This window comes from Hylaeus anthracinus, unplaced genomic scaffold (genome assembly GCF_026225885.1).
Source record: "Hylaeus anthracinus isolate JK02 unplaced genomic scaffold, UHH_iyHylAnth1.0_haploid 5, whole genome shotgun sequence".
Classification (NCBI taxonomy): Eukaryota; Metazoa; Arthropoda; class Insecta; order Hymenoptera; family Colletidae; genus Hylaeus; species Hylaeus anthracinus.
This window is the reverse complement of record NW_026535322.1, coordinates 870475-885314: the sequence shown is the minus strand read 5'-3', so window position 1 is coordinate 885314 and position 14840 is coordinate 870475. Positions and strand designations below refer to the sequence as shown.

Genomic DNA, 14840 nt, shown 5'->3' with positions numbered 1-14840 from the left:
CCGCCAAAGCAAGGCAAACCTCCCATCCACGGTTTATTTTTCCTCTCTCGATGAACCGTTTCGGGTGCAGTGTGTCATCGTGGCAACTCGAGGCTTACCAAGGTTACGAGAGGCCATGATAACGCGACGAGTGTTCGCTCCGAGGATCTCTTTAGGCCCTTCGCCTTGGTGGGTCCTCTCGAGGGCTCTCCTGCGACCGCGGTTCAACGAGGACACTCCCAGAGCCAGGATTTCCCTTGTTTCCAAAGGGTGGAGACACCAGAAGGGATGGAAGAAGGGCGGTGTGCGCACGATGCCGGAGATCGAACCGAACTGAACGAAACCGATGCACGTAAACTCTCCGTCGGTCTTTCCTAGAGGCGATGAGTCACGTTGGCTCGTGGCCAATGGCAGAATTCGTTGAGGTCCTGCGAACTTGTGCACACACGCCACCCCGAGTCTCCTCGTCCGACAGAGCGGTTGCTACCCCCGACGCAGCTTCTCCGATACTCTGTTTCAGACCTCTACATGACCCTTTGTGTCCGTAGAGTCGTTATCTAAATTTCCATTGTCCGATTTAACCCCTTGAGGCTACGCGTATACTGGAACTGTACATGCTTTCGATACGAAACTGATGCGTTCATTGAAACAGAGGAGGGTAGCTATGCAACTGTAATCGAATTCACCAGCGAAAAGGTTAAAGCTGTTTAATTCGAAAACAACAAACCGAACGGCAAGTTCGTCGTTCGATTGAAAACGCATCTGGCGACTTTTGAACCGTAGGTATCTTAAGATTTATCGATTCGTCTCGTGTCTCACGAAGCGCAGGCTTGAAAGCAAAACTGCTGCGAAACCAGAAATAGCCAAGCAAGAATAATTGAATCTTATCCGCGCTGATCTTTCAGAAAAGGCGCGCGACTCTCTCAAGATTTTATCGAAAATATCGACACCTTCGACTGGAATTTAATGCTGCTTTTTTTTTTTTTTTCTACGGCTCATCTGTGGAAAACGCTCCTGTCTGTTACTTTTTTTTAAGCAGTACGCGGTCGCGCACGTGCGCCGATTCGATTCTCGGATACAACGTCGAAAGGCGCTGGCTTCCCGCCAAAACGAAGCCCGTTAATGTGCACGTACATGCAGAAACATCCATTCAACCGCGATCTTCGGGGGGAAAGAGCCTCAGGAAAAAACAGACGACCGCGAGGCTGCGTTTAAATGGATCAACGACCCACGAATGGCGTGAGAAACGCAACCGTTGACTGAAGGGATCAACATAATTGCACGGCCTCGCTATCGAGGGCATTTATGCGATCCAAGTTGTCGGTTCGAGATTAGATCGTGCCAGATCTTCTATGGAAATTATTGCTCATTTTCTATTCGTCGAAGCCTCGATCCGAGTATCTATTAATCCCTCGAACACGACGCGACGCGTCGATACTCTCAACTGGATCAATGCTGCTGATTCATGAACCAGGGGAAAGTAACATTTTTAGTTATCTATCATTTTTCCAATTTATCTAGCCTTTTCAGCTTATCCGACAGCTTATTTTTTACTATGCAAACCACTCGAATCGGTTATCGGTGACTCAGGAAGGACTACCGGTTACGGGTTACAGTTCTAGAAAAAGTTTAATTCGTTTTAAAAATTTCAAAACCTGCATCACTCGTCCTATATTATTTCAATAAAATTCTATCCATCTCTGGCACGAATCAACGATAAGGGACCGCTAATCCGGGCACGTATACCTTATATTTTCGCTTTTACGAGTGAAACTTTATCGCCCCAAAGGCAGCACGACGGAAGCGCATGTTTTCCTCGTCATTTCTCTGAAATAATCATACCGATTCTGCAAAACCATTTGTCACTTCCCAGTGACTAAGTTCTGCGATGAGTTTAGTTTAAATATATATATATACAAATATATATGCATACATATGTATACACGCGCGTATCAAGTATTTCGAAATAGTTTGTGAAAATATGGCTCATGCCAGATAGCGTTACAACTACTTTCTTTTGTTAAAAAAATAAGGAGGCGTAACGCGCATGTTCCATTGTCAAAAAATGAACCGATAATTGGACCGTTTATCGACGTTGAAAGGAAGTTTCTGCGAGAATCGCGAGGGAAGACGAGAAAGAGCAACATCGAAACGAGTCTAACGCGCTACGACCGCTTTGAAATATTTAAAGAAGCCTGCGTGCCTGGGGGGGAGCAAGAAAGTCGCCGCCGTACGTCTGCCGCGGTACCTTTATTTTGTTTATTGCGCGGGTGCTCACGGGAAACGAGGATTACTCATAAATTGGCCTCATGCCAATTCTATACGCGACAAGTCCCGTCAAAGCGAGTCGTTAAGTCGGGCTGTGTCTGGTAAATCGTTCACCAGTCTTCTTTTTTCCGGGGGTGCGCATCTCAACATGCGAGATCGGTTCGCCGCAAGAGGAATCAACGTGATCGAATCGAGTTCAGACGAACAATTTGCGACTCGAGCGAGGATACAATAGGAGACAATAGACAACAAAGACACAACGGAAAGCTCGAAAGACACCTGTGCTCCTCGAATTCGAGGAATAGGAGGATCAAGTTTTAGGTCAAAGAAGCCAACCCATGGGGATGTTTTCGTAAAGCACAGGACATAAAGGTTCCTTCTCCTCTCGTCGTGTGACAAACAACCAAGTAAATAAAGTTCTTTGAAAAACTGATTCGCACAGAATAACAGTAAACGTCAGAGATTTAATCATAGAAGGCGATTAAGGTGGTTTCCAAGGAGCTGGTTACCTTTCATCGATGTCACCTGCCTGGATCCATAATTCTCAAGACACGGTGGTGCAACTTGTCGACGGCGCGTCGAAGACAATCGAGGCCACGAGGATCGAGTACGACGCCAGGTCGCGGGCGTCGATTTGTCGTCGTCGATCCAGACGCGGACGCGCGTGGTTCACGAACCCACGACGACTTCTCGACCGATTTTCGAGATCATAACAAAACGACGGTCTCACCGGCCGGTCGCTCGGCCATATTGTCGATCCTCTCACCCTTCCTCCAGGTGGCTAGTCGTTCTCTCCTCCGAAGTTCCTCCGGCAGGCCCGTCTTTCTCCCATCCTCGTGGCCCCGTCTTTCTCGCGCACGAAAATCAATGAGACGCAACATGCGCCCTGACACCGACGCGGGCTACCGACTGGAGTCATGGTTGGCTCTTTACCACGAGGGTAAGTCACCCCAAAAGCTCGTTTCGCGTTAGGGTTGTCCTCTATCACGCTGGCGCTGGAAGTTGGTTCCACTTGCACACTCTGCTCCTGAAATTTCTAAAGTTTCATAGCCGAAGCTTCCGGATGCGAGCCACGTCCTTTGGATAAGCATTGCAATTTCGATTCCTTTCAACTTTTTAAGGACAATGAGAGTGACTGTACTCTCGTTGTTAAAATTCTGGGGGCACTGCCGAGAACAGAATGTTCTTTTCCAAGCAATTCCTTTCAATTGTTGAAAGACAATAAGAATGACTGTGTTCTCAGAATTGGCATTCAAATCGATGCCTAGCTTTGGTCGATCTTCTATCGGGAACACCGTGCACGCAATTGCGCCAAAATTCAAAACGAGATTGCCCACGGTTGGTAAGAGACATGGCAACCGTCGGTAAAAGACTGACGGAGCGAGTCGAGACAGAAAATCAATAGACACGCCTCGCTGGAAATGGTTCACGATTTCCCTAGTTGTACCGTGTGACGGCGACTTCTCGTGGTCGGTAACGCAGTATCGATATTTTACAGGAACCCCTTGCGCTTTATTTTTACCGACGTGGAAAGACACGGCAAAGAGAATTAGGGGACATGCAACCCTGTATCGATCGTGGAGGTGATTGGTACCGATCGTCGGACTTATTCTTGGTTTCGATACGGGTATGTAATCAGGTGTAAATTTCTATTTTAAACATATTTCGGAAAGCTGTAAAAAAGAGAAGACAAAGAAAATAACGAGCAAACGATACAAAGAATGGTGTTTGATTACAGGTGGAATATTCTTACGTTTCTTACGAAACACGGTGCAGGAGTTCGATTGCGAAATTCGATATCGTAATTTATTCTCACCTTGTCCTCCGCCTCGTCGGCTCGGCCCTCCGCTTCCAAGACCCGCTGCTCGAGCTCAGAGAGCTGAAAACAGAAAGCAATGATCGATTACCAAACGACTGCGAATAACGACTCGAGACACGCTAGTTTTCATTCGACGAATAATATTAACATTAACATTTCCTATACATCCAAAAATCGAAAGAAAATTTCGTCATGATCGGAGCAGTTCTCCACCCAAAGTTAGCCTCATCGAAGCAAAACAGAGACATCGCCGTAAGATTACACCGGCACTGGCATTGTTCGCAAACAATAAACAGCGGACGTCCATCGGAATGGCGGTCAGGTGCCAGTGAACACACCCGGCCACGGTGTTTCGCAAAACTGAAATATTCATAATCCAGCGTCAGCCGGCGCCGTATCGCGAGGCATTCTCGAGAGAGACGGATGGGAGGTCAGGTCAGGCTACTTTCGCGTCATCAAATTTTCCTTCGAGGAGGAAAAGTTTCATCAAACACGGTTAAGTTCATAGCAGACGCGTACCTCTCGTTCTCGACGAGAGTTTAATGGATTTGAGCGGCTCCACGAAGCCTGCTTGATCCGCCAAAGATTGATACGCACGAGTCGTGGACCGACGCGTCTGTATTTCCTCGAGTCAGCTCCTGGAACGACGAGAATTTCACCCACAGGGACGAGGAAGGCATTAATTCGAGGAGGACGATCGAGAATGACTCGGTCTTCTGATACGAAAGCATCGGTGGATCAAGGAAATGAACTGAAAATTCCATCGGTTTCCATCTGCATTTAAATTTAACGTTTCGAATTTTAATTTATAATTACAATTTCCGACACGGAATTTAAATCGATGGTAAGTTCCAATATCCAAAAGTATCAGGTTAAAATTGTCATAGGAAGCGTTTGGCAGCCAGGACACGTGCACCTTCCGCAAATTGCTATTAAACGTGCACAAATAGCCGCGCGTTACACCCGCAATTGGAATCCTCCGGGTCGAACGACAGACAGTAGTTGCCGCCTTTCACCGTGTCAATTACTGCGAGCGATAAATCCTTCTCTTGTTAACGGTCCAGACGCGATAAATACTCCCGTTCTACAGGATAGTGTTAGCGGTATTAATATACTTTTAAATTAACGTTTCTCTCCGTTACCGTTACCCGGTATACGTTGTAAACAAATTAGATACAAAATTGACAAAATATGAAAAGAGACTGTACCCCGAGATATGGCAAATGGCCGCGGACGTTCTCATCCCTCGCCTAGATTGTTAAAACTGACCACGGTGCGACAGTCTGGACGCGCGCCTCTTCCGCAAATTGCTATTAACGTGTACAAATAGTTACACCCGCGATTGGAAACCTCTGGGACCAAACGACGGACAGTAGTTGCCGCCTTTCACCGTGTCAATTACTGCAAGCGATGAATCGTTCTCTCGTTAATGGTACCTGGCGCGATAAATATTCTCGTTACTTGATCTACACCCTAGCCCTTGTCGCATAAACATAATCAAGAATGGACTCGTAAATATATCGAACCATGTCGAAGATTCGACGGAATTTCATTACAAGAATCGACGAGTGTTTACAAGTGCGTTTCCAGCGCGATAAATACTCGCGGTTATTCGATCGGGCGCCCTTATTGCGTAAACAGTTTCAGCGTGGAATAAATTTGCGTAGGGTTCGAACGACGGAATTTCAGGGACCGTGGGGCAATAACGGGGCGGCGAATTCGTCAAGTTTCGCAGCCCCGTTTCGCGCGCGTGCACGGGTGTCGGCGCTCATCCAGCGGGTGATTAATTAAAACGGAGGTTAATATACGGGTCGAGGCTCGGCTTTAAGAGCAATTCATACTATCCCAGGGGTCAACCACGGAATACTTTTAAGCCGGCACTCTCCGCTGGATACTCTGGAAAGAGTCCACGAGAGAGGCCGCGCCAACGACTCTCTGTCCGGTTTAATGGGCTACCGTGCTAATTCCGTGGAGACTTAAATCACGGCTGCGGTGTCGCGTATCGGGACGTTCACTCGAACAGAATTACCCAGCATTCTCGCGAATGGGTCACACGCGCGGAAAATGGGGATCTTGGCGACGGATTGACGATCGTTTTGGGACTCGACACGCGCTCGAGCTACGCGTCGTGACTTTGGATCGACACGCTCGACGTCTCGATTCGTCTGCTCTTCCACCTATCGAATACACCTATCGAAAATCACGGAAACTCGAGGATCCACGTGACTGGATCGAGGCTCCCGAAGACGCCTAAGTAGAAGGAAGCCTGTGGCTGGGTGGAAGGAGCTGAACAGGCACAGGTTGAGAGGATCTCATCAGCGGAGGGTGCAGTTAGTGGCATCTGGCGTTGAGAGGGAGCGAAGAAACGAGGGGAAAAATGGAAGAACGTATGAAAAGAACCCTGGAGGAGCGATGAGAGCGGGAGGAGGGGCCGACGGAAAACGTAGAAACGTTCTTCGAAACGGGGTAGGCGCGGATTTCCTGCGGCGTTCAAGTCGCGGTACGAGCCGAAAAGAAAGGACGTCTCGACGAGGAGAGTACATTTCTCGCAAACGGGATACCGGGGAGAAGTCGTCGGGAGGATCTCTCAAACTGTCGTCAGCGCTTAAGCTTTTCTTTGGTTCGCGATTCGGCTACGGTGACAGCGGCCCTGGGCAATAAAGGTTTATGAAAATCGTAGCTCGCTCCTCGCTCACAGGAGCCAGCAGACGTCTTCTTGGCCAGGAGAAGGACCCTTCGTCCGCGAATACCGTCGACACCATGAATAGCTAACCGACGAACAGAGACGGCTGCCTCTCGCGTATCTTTCGACGAACGACCAAGCAGCTGAGACATCAAAGGCACTCTTAGCTAATTTAGCCTGTCGCGAATGACGCTTCGCGGCACCAGCCTGCGTTAAAGGGGATACAGAGAATCGCGAAAATAAGTTTGATTTTTGAGATTTTCTAACGGCAATGCGGAACGCCCTGTCGATAAATCCTTGGAACGCGGAGTATATTGTGCATTGCCGAGGAACAGAGTAAATATTAGACGAGATTCGTCGTCCGTGTACGTATGTACAAAATGTTTGTTCAACTCGGAAGTGTCGACTAGAGAAGAAAAAAAGCGTGTCTCGTGCTCGCGTGCAGGGAAATGTTTCAACGAAAAGCGGAAATAAGTATCGTGTACGAGCCGTGGTGCTCCCGATGCAAAATCCGATCGTTATCGAACCGTTACGCGGTTAAAATGGAATGTGTTCGTTGTGGAACGGAGCCGTGCACTTCGCTCCTGTGTATTTTCGATGAAAGTGAACAGGTAGCGAGAAGAGAGGGTGAAACAGAGAGAGGTCGGGAGGGATTAAAGCGGGAAAAGAGTCGACACGGCTGGAAAATGAAAACACCTGTGCTAGGAGGCTTTCGAAGTCGAGTGCCGAGCTGTTGGAGGAATTCAAGTCGAATCGCTCTCGAGCTCGCGATAGGCCGAGCCGATATACGTAGACCTCGGAGTCGTTGCGGGTGTTGATAATTCTATTATTTTAACCTTTTGCAGCGTAACTCGTATCAAGTTGCATCCGTGATCACGTCAACTGAATTAACTGAATAAATTAATATGATTCAAGAGGTCAAGATGTTCCTTTGTACCTTTGGAGGGTGTAAATCAGAAAAGTAGATTTTCTAGTCCGAGACATTTACGAATCACCGTCCGTCGTAAACGATGAACAAACAATTCGCCGAGAAACGAATTCGTTTCTGTTACCCCCACAAGAGAAACGCCACAAAGACCGAGCTACACAAAAGGTTAATCGCGACGTCGTAAATTCCATGGCATTGTCCCTGTGATCGAACGCACGGCCTGTAGGGGCTGTGGCGCACGCGAGGATGATTAAAGGATCTGTTTTGTTTCGAGATAACGTAAAATTCGTGTTTTTCTCCTTGATCGTGTTTGTTGAAATTATTGGTTTCATGAAAAAGACTTTCTCGATTAGCACTGTCGGTTAATCGTTTCGCGCGAAACAATAGAAATCGTCCACTTCCCTCTCGTCCTTCACACGTGTAACCCCTTGAAAAGCATGGCGAGAGGGGCGCGATAATTACAGGTCGACGATAAAGACGTATGTATTGTATCCTTATCGTCCGCAGCGTGTCATAAAAAATCGGTAGCGTGTCTAATGAACACCGTCGACAGCCACGCGAAACACAAAAGTGGGCCAAAGAAAAGAATGAAAGGGCGATGAACGCATTCCGTGGAGAAAAAGAGGGAACTCGCGAACCTGGGGGCCTGGAGGAACGAGGGAAAAGAGGGCTGAAGGGACCAACGGAACGATAACTTTCAGCCTTGACGTTCAGAAGGGTGGAAAACCGTCCGAGAAACCACGGGACGGCAGGGATTGGTTCGTTAATGTTATCGGTCGGTCGCGTGATGCGAAACATAAAGCATCTCGTGCCTTCTTGAGTTTCGTTTCTCTTTGCGTCGCTGAATTTATGGCAACTTCGAGCCTGTCGCGTGAGCGAAAATAAACCCCCCGGGGGGGGGGGAGGGGGAGGGGCGGAAAAATACTAGGCTCGATACGCGCTCCTGTACGACTGATTCCGTTCCCTTGGAAAACCAATGCGCCGAACCGATTATCCCTTTCTTTTCAAAAAAAATAACTCGACACCTTCCTTCGCGTTTTTACCCGAAAACTCGCGGATACCGAAAGGGCTCGCGTGCAGGAATCCTGGAAACGCTGCTGAAGACCACGTTCATTTTTTATGAACAGGTTGGTGAGTCGGGTCGGCAGGTCTTTACGGGAGGCACATTAGCACTTCATGGTTTTCGTCGATTCCTCGGAGAGGGTTCTCTTCGTGTGCTAGCGGATGCTCGGACCGAAATCCCACCGCCTTCGAATCGCTCTCCCGTGCCTTGTATATTAATTATTTCGAGCGGAAAAGGGTACAGCAACCTGGTTCACTCTCTGGGGAATGAAATCGGAGAGCAAGAAAATTACGACGCCCTCGGTGTCGCCTTACGGTGTCGCGGCGGCTAGTCGTCGTTGACCTCCATTTTAACACCGTTATTACTCGTTGTTAATGTTATTAATTAATATCGTGCCTTGCGGAGTGATGGGGTTCATCGATGGAGCGAGGGAGGATTTACGAATCCAACGTAATCGCGTCTCCATTGGCTGAGAGCTGGGGATAGACGAGCCAGAGTTAATAAACGACCTGGACTGATGAACAACCGACTGCGCGTGTCTTGATTTATTTTTCCACGAGTCCGCGATTCGCGTCATCCGTCACGCCCGCGCCGTTGTTGCTTGTTCGGTGGAATTCTAGACAGTATTTCGATGCTTTGGATGGGTTTCTAGAACGGGGTGAAGAGAGATTGCACGCGAAAAATGCTTGATTCTACAGATAACATTCACCGTGGCGAGGAAACAAGGGTGAAAGTAGGTTTGGTGACCGAAAGTAGGAAATCGTCACTTTTGGCTATTTTACCGTGCGGTGACCTGCCCCGTTGGTGGACTTTCCAAGTTGAATCTAATTCAACTTCCAATTCGAAACTTCCACAATTTTCCGTCGACGAGGAGGCAAGTTCTCGGTGTCGAGGAACTGCACGAGCGTACGTCAACGGAAGCAACAGAAAATCGCTTTAATCCTCTTCAGTCTCTGTTAAACTTTCTATCGAGAGATCGATGGATACCAAGGTAACCTTTGTCAACGACGGAAGAGGACGCATCGATCCTGAGAGATCGCGACATATTTTGATGGACGACACTTTCCAACTCGAAATATCACGATGTATTGCCCTAGTGACTAGTGTCATTCTAATTCATATTATATGTAGCAACTGTTCCAACATTTTTCTAAATACACTTTCCACCGTAATTTGCTGGATTTCTCGAGAATACTCAAAGAGTAACGAAAATTAACGCTGTTTCGTGAATTCTCGCTGCGTCTTCCTCCTCAATCCGTGCTCGGTTAAAGTTCCCAAAAGACGTGTCCCTCGACTGGATGCTACCTGTTGTACCGTGCTCGTTTTCTCGGACCCTTCTCTGTGAAATTTCTTCTCGCCCCTGTTGTCATTATTACCGTTATTATCGTCCAAGTTATCGCAATGAAACTTACTTAAACAAGCCCTGGCTTCGACCCCTGGCCAACGTTAGGAATCTTGCTTCTATTAATTGCTGGTCCGAGAACGAGAGACCCTATCTCCAACTTAGTTTCAATTACAACTTACTCGCGTTAAAAGACATTCAATCCTTCCTTAAGCCACCTATTACTATCTCTCTCTTTCTCTTTCTTTTTTTCTTTTTCAAGAAGTGTGGGCGAACGTTTATAGGGAATTATAATAACAAATAAATGTATTTTCTCCTGATAGCTCGTGTTTTTTGGATTCCCAAGGAATCCTCTAAGAGCAGTTTGAGGGACACTGCTGTATTCCATTACGAGATCAGCGATAATTGCTCGAAGCGGTCGAAAAACGAGGAAAATCGTTAACTCTGGCTGCTCGTTGCGGAGATTAATCGCGCGAGAGTGGCACGCGTGAGTTGATAAAAAAATACAGAGCGACGGAGAGATGGTCGAGAATCGATGCAAAACAGAGCGAATTCCCGAGGATCGAGGCTTCCCAGGGCGCATTACTTATTCACAGCAGCCAACGTTGGGAGAATTTTTCCAGCGCTGGAAACGGTAAAAATAGGGCGTGAAAGATAACATCTGATTTTTCAACGTTCCTCTGATTTCGGTTACGTTGTAAAATAGCCCTATTCGCCGAATCTTGCTTTTTCACCTTCTCTCTCGCTTATACTCTGTTTTTCCGTAAAGCGAGTAAGAGCTTGCTTTTAAAAACACTCGTCTTGTTATCAATCTTTATACGTAATAATCGCGAACGCGCGAAACGGGACACGATGTTTTGCTTGGACGAAAATCGATATCCCCATTTCCCAGTGCGGATGATGGTTGGCTGTCGGTGGCCGGTGCTCGCGAATTAATTTCCGATGATTCGAATTTCATTAGCGTTATATCCGCGGTCGTCGGGTCGCAAAGAGGATGACCAATGGCGCGTACAATTCATCGAGTTCCTATTAGCACCGTGGGCAACCGACGAAGCAATTATATTCAGGCTTAACGACCGATTACGATTAACAATCCAACTATCCAACCTTTCTCCGAATAACGACACGTGACACGCGAGATGCCGGCAACGTAAAACCCAAATTACTTCCACGTGTTATTAACGGAGTAAGGTGTTTTACATCGCCAACAGACCGATACGCCTTCCTGACAGAGTAATCTACGTTATCGAACCCTAACCGACAGGACCACCTATCTATCATTGGATCCATCCACCTATTTACAGCGATTGCTGCACGCTCGTCCGCTATCACCCCATCAAATTTAATACTCCTCCTTTCGTTAGAGGATTTCTTCCACTGGCTTCCGATCTCTCGACCTCTTCCAAGAGCGTCGTTAAGCGGTTAGGTTGGACGACGACAGAAATTGGACCAAAGTCCTCGAAAGTCGTAAATTTCTTTTCGAAACGAGGTAACAATCCGGTCACGGGCTCGCGAATCGCCTGTACGAGCATTACCGCGGCCAAGACTTGACGTTTCGCAAAAATTTGCCCCCGCAATGGAAAATAATTCCGTCGGGCGTCCGCTGTCGGCCGTGTTGCACAAATTGCGATGGGAATTGGGCACGTAGGCACTCGAGAGAGCCGGGAAAACGACCGCTTCGGCCGCCGCGATGCAATAACAATAACGACGATCGTACTAACAATCGCGAGGACGACGATGACGGCGTTACCGCGTCGATAATAAAGCCTCGTCCGCGGGGGCAATCGAGCCAGGAGCAGGAGGATATGGTGATTCGATGCGGCATCGTGAAACCTGTGATTTCGTCGCCCGGCTCTGCCGATAGTTTCCCCATTTTTCGCAGGGTGTATACGTACACAGAAATCTGTATATTTTGTTTGCATAGTTTGATCCAATTCGTAGACTTCTAAACAATTCTAGTTTATCGTTGATCCTCAACCCAGAATATCGGACCGAATGCAATAATCTGTAACCAGAATAAAAATGATAAAAATTGGAAACCAGAAACCTTGATACGAGAGTTATTCGAGGTTCAGCAAATATTATCCGCGCACCTTTTTCCCCAACACCAGACGAATTTCATTTTTGCGCGAGGTATTAAAAGCTCGTTTGTACGAGTTCAGCTTAATTTGCCTGACGGACTGACTCAATTTTTCGCGGCTGCCAAACGAGAAACGCACTCGTCCATTCGAAATTTATTATATTTGCTTTATTCATCGTCGATCGTGGGACGGGAATCGATTTGTTTTGCATATTGAAAAGCGTTTGCGTTTTGTGTACCTCTCGTTCGAAAGGCGATTATTCGTGTCGCGTACAACAGCCGCGAATCCGAGAAAAAGGGACTGCTACAGTGATTCTCAAACCTCAATTTCGTACGCAGAATTTAATGATCGTTTCTTAACCCATTTCACGAATATTACAAACGTTTCAAGAAGAATGCTGTCGTTTTGTTTCCCGTCGACCTGTTTCCTTTTCAAGTCTCATCCGCTGGAGCACAGTTTGAGAAACACTGATTTATTGTATCTCGTTCCTCGTTAATGCTCGGTATCGTCCTCGTTTCGAAGGGGATGGGAAAATGTTCGTTGAACTGTAAGCGCGAGAGTCTCTTGAAATACTTCGCTTGAATAGCTTCGGTTAGAAATATGTTATTTCAAACGAACGGAATAGCTTCTCTTTTACAAGAGTACTTCTGCCTCCACGAACGAGCAGATAGCAAATCTTCGTCTCTCGAGGTGCAAGTGCATTGAAACGTCACGATGCTGCACGTAATTCGAGCATTCGCGCGAGATCCGCTCAATTAGGAACAACTGACGATACAGGAGTTTTAATCGACGCTTCTGTCGAATCTACCAAACGATGCCAGCTTGCATCGATGCATCGATGCATAACGTCTCGTTAAATTCGTATAATTTAATAGCGTACGATAATCGTTATCGAGTTTTGGAATTCTTAATACTTTCGGTGACGGGAAAATATTTCCAAGTGCCCGGAGCTAAGCTATTCCCACAGCAGACGAGTTTTCGAAGAACTCGTATACCTCTAGGGTAATTGCACGGATTGAAATATGCAGCTTGCTCGTCTATAATCGACGCGGAACTTTGACGGCCAAGTTTGGCGTCGCGACGCGTACACCACCTCGGAGTTTCGCTCGACCGAACATCGCAGACGAATCGACCGTCTGATAATTAGGTCTCCTGGGCACGGAAGCAATTGCGAATCTGCTCGAACATCGACGAATTGCGCTTAGCTCGTTTAATTCGTCGATGGAATATTAGTGTCTCCTGTCGAGGAACGTTGCAGGTACTAGATCGCGTGGTAGCAGAAAATGTATGGGACTCGGTAGGAGAGTCAAAGAGTTGGGAATCGCAGTATGAAGACAATTCGTCGAAAATCTCCGCAACTCGAACGATTCTATAATCGGCGCGAATAAAAATAAAAATATGGGGCCGGGTCAAATCTTAACCATCGCCATCAATCTAAATTAAAAGACGCCGCGCAGTAGCTAATTCACACGTAAATTCTGGCATAAATTCGGAGCGTCACTCGCGACAGCGGTATTTAATTCAAACGAACGAACGAAGCCGATAGCGGAACAAATTGATACAGCCGATGAATAAATTCGTCTCCCCGACAGGTTCCATTGGATCGCCTGTTTCCACTCTCTGGCTGTCAGATCTGACAATCGCATTTTTCCGCTGCTGGCAGCGATCGGGCACGGTTGAATCGCGACTCTCTGAATACCGTAATGAGGTCCCGCGAGTATATACCACCGATGCATGTCAGATTACAGTCCCCCGCTATCGTCTCTTGTCAACAGATGTTCCGTCAACTGTGCATTGTTAGCAAAGTTCGAGAACAGGAACGTCACGAATACGTCTCTATTCGCGTCAGCAACTTCTAACGATCCGGTTCTCACGGCGACATGTACACGATTTTCGATAGCGTTGCAGATTCAACGCGTCCTATAACCGAGACGAACAAAGATTAATCGCGAATGAAATTGGGGAAGCATCGAGCGATTAAGTCGAAGACTGTTGCAGCGTTCCCCAACAGTTTCCAAGTCTCGATTTCCAATGAAACCACTTAGAAAGTTTGCAGCTACCTTATCGCGACAGGTGCGTGCTTTAATTTCATCGTTTGCCAAGGGAACGCGTTTAATTAATAAACCGCGAGTCTGCATAGTCGTCTCCTCCCATTCTTCGCAAACGCATTTGGTTCGAGTCGTTGTTTGTTGCATTCGCGAGTAACCACTGGGTTGGTTGGCGGTATTAGCGTGGGTACACGGGTTTGCCGAGCAGCTATCTGCATATTTACACGCGTTTCCCCGTGTACCGATAAAATCAGGCGCAACCTGTTCCGCAGGCAGCGTGCCGCAAGGTGTCATAATCGTATTCCTCGAAACGCCTTCGAGCATTTTGGAACCTCGTTGCTGGGAACGAAAGGTAAACACGTATACGCGCGAATTGGGAATCGATTCTAAACGTGGGAATCGGGGCTCGTGAACCAAGTGATTGAACAACCTTTGGGAGAAGGTTTACAAGTGTCGTTTAAATGCTCGACCTTTCTTCGAGTAAATAAATAAAAATGGAATGATTGGGACACGATGGTTTCTTCACGGTGAAATATTCCGTTGGTAGAACTCGATAAAGCAGAACATTCCAGCGATAAGACAGATTGCTCTGGCCGATATCGCAGAACACTCTGTTGGTAACTCCGACT

General features: G+C 47.3%; 1 protein-coding gene across 11 annotated transcripts in view; it reads right to left on the bottom strand.

The window, feature by feature from the left end:
- LOC128895427 (uncharacterized protein CG43867) overlaps positions 1-14840 on the bottom strand; it is a 90412-nt gene that overhangs the window by 10821 nt on the left and 64751 nt on the right. For 9 of the 11 annotated variants that reach the window (XM_054157990.1, XM_054157996.1, XM_054157995.1 and 6 more), the window contains one exon: positions 4064-4126. In XM_054157990.1, the coding sequence (XP_054013965.1) occupies positions 4064-4126 (63 nt within the window). Of the gene's footprint in view, positions 1-98; positions 514-2756; positions 3069-4063; positions 4127-14840 lie in introns of those variants that run through there. The other 2 variants (XM_054158001.1, XM_054158002.1) reach the window with 2 other exon arrangements.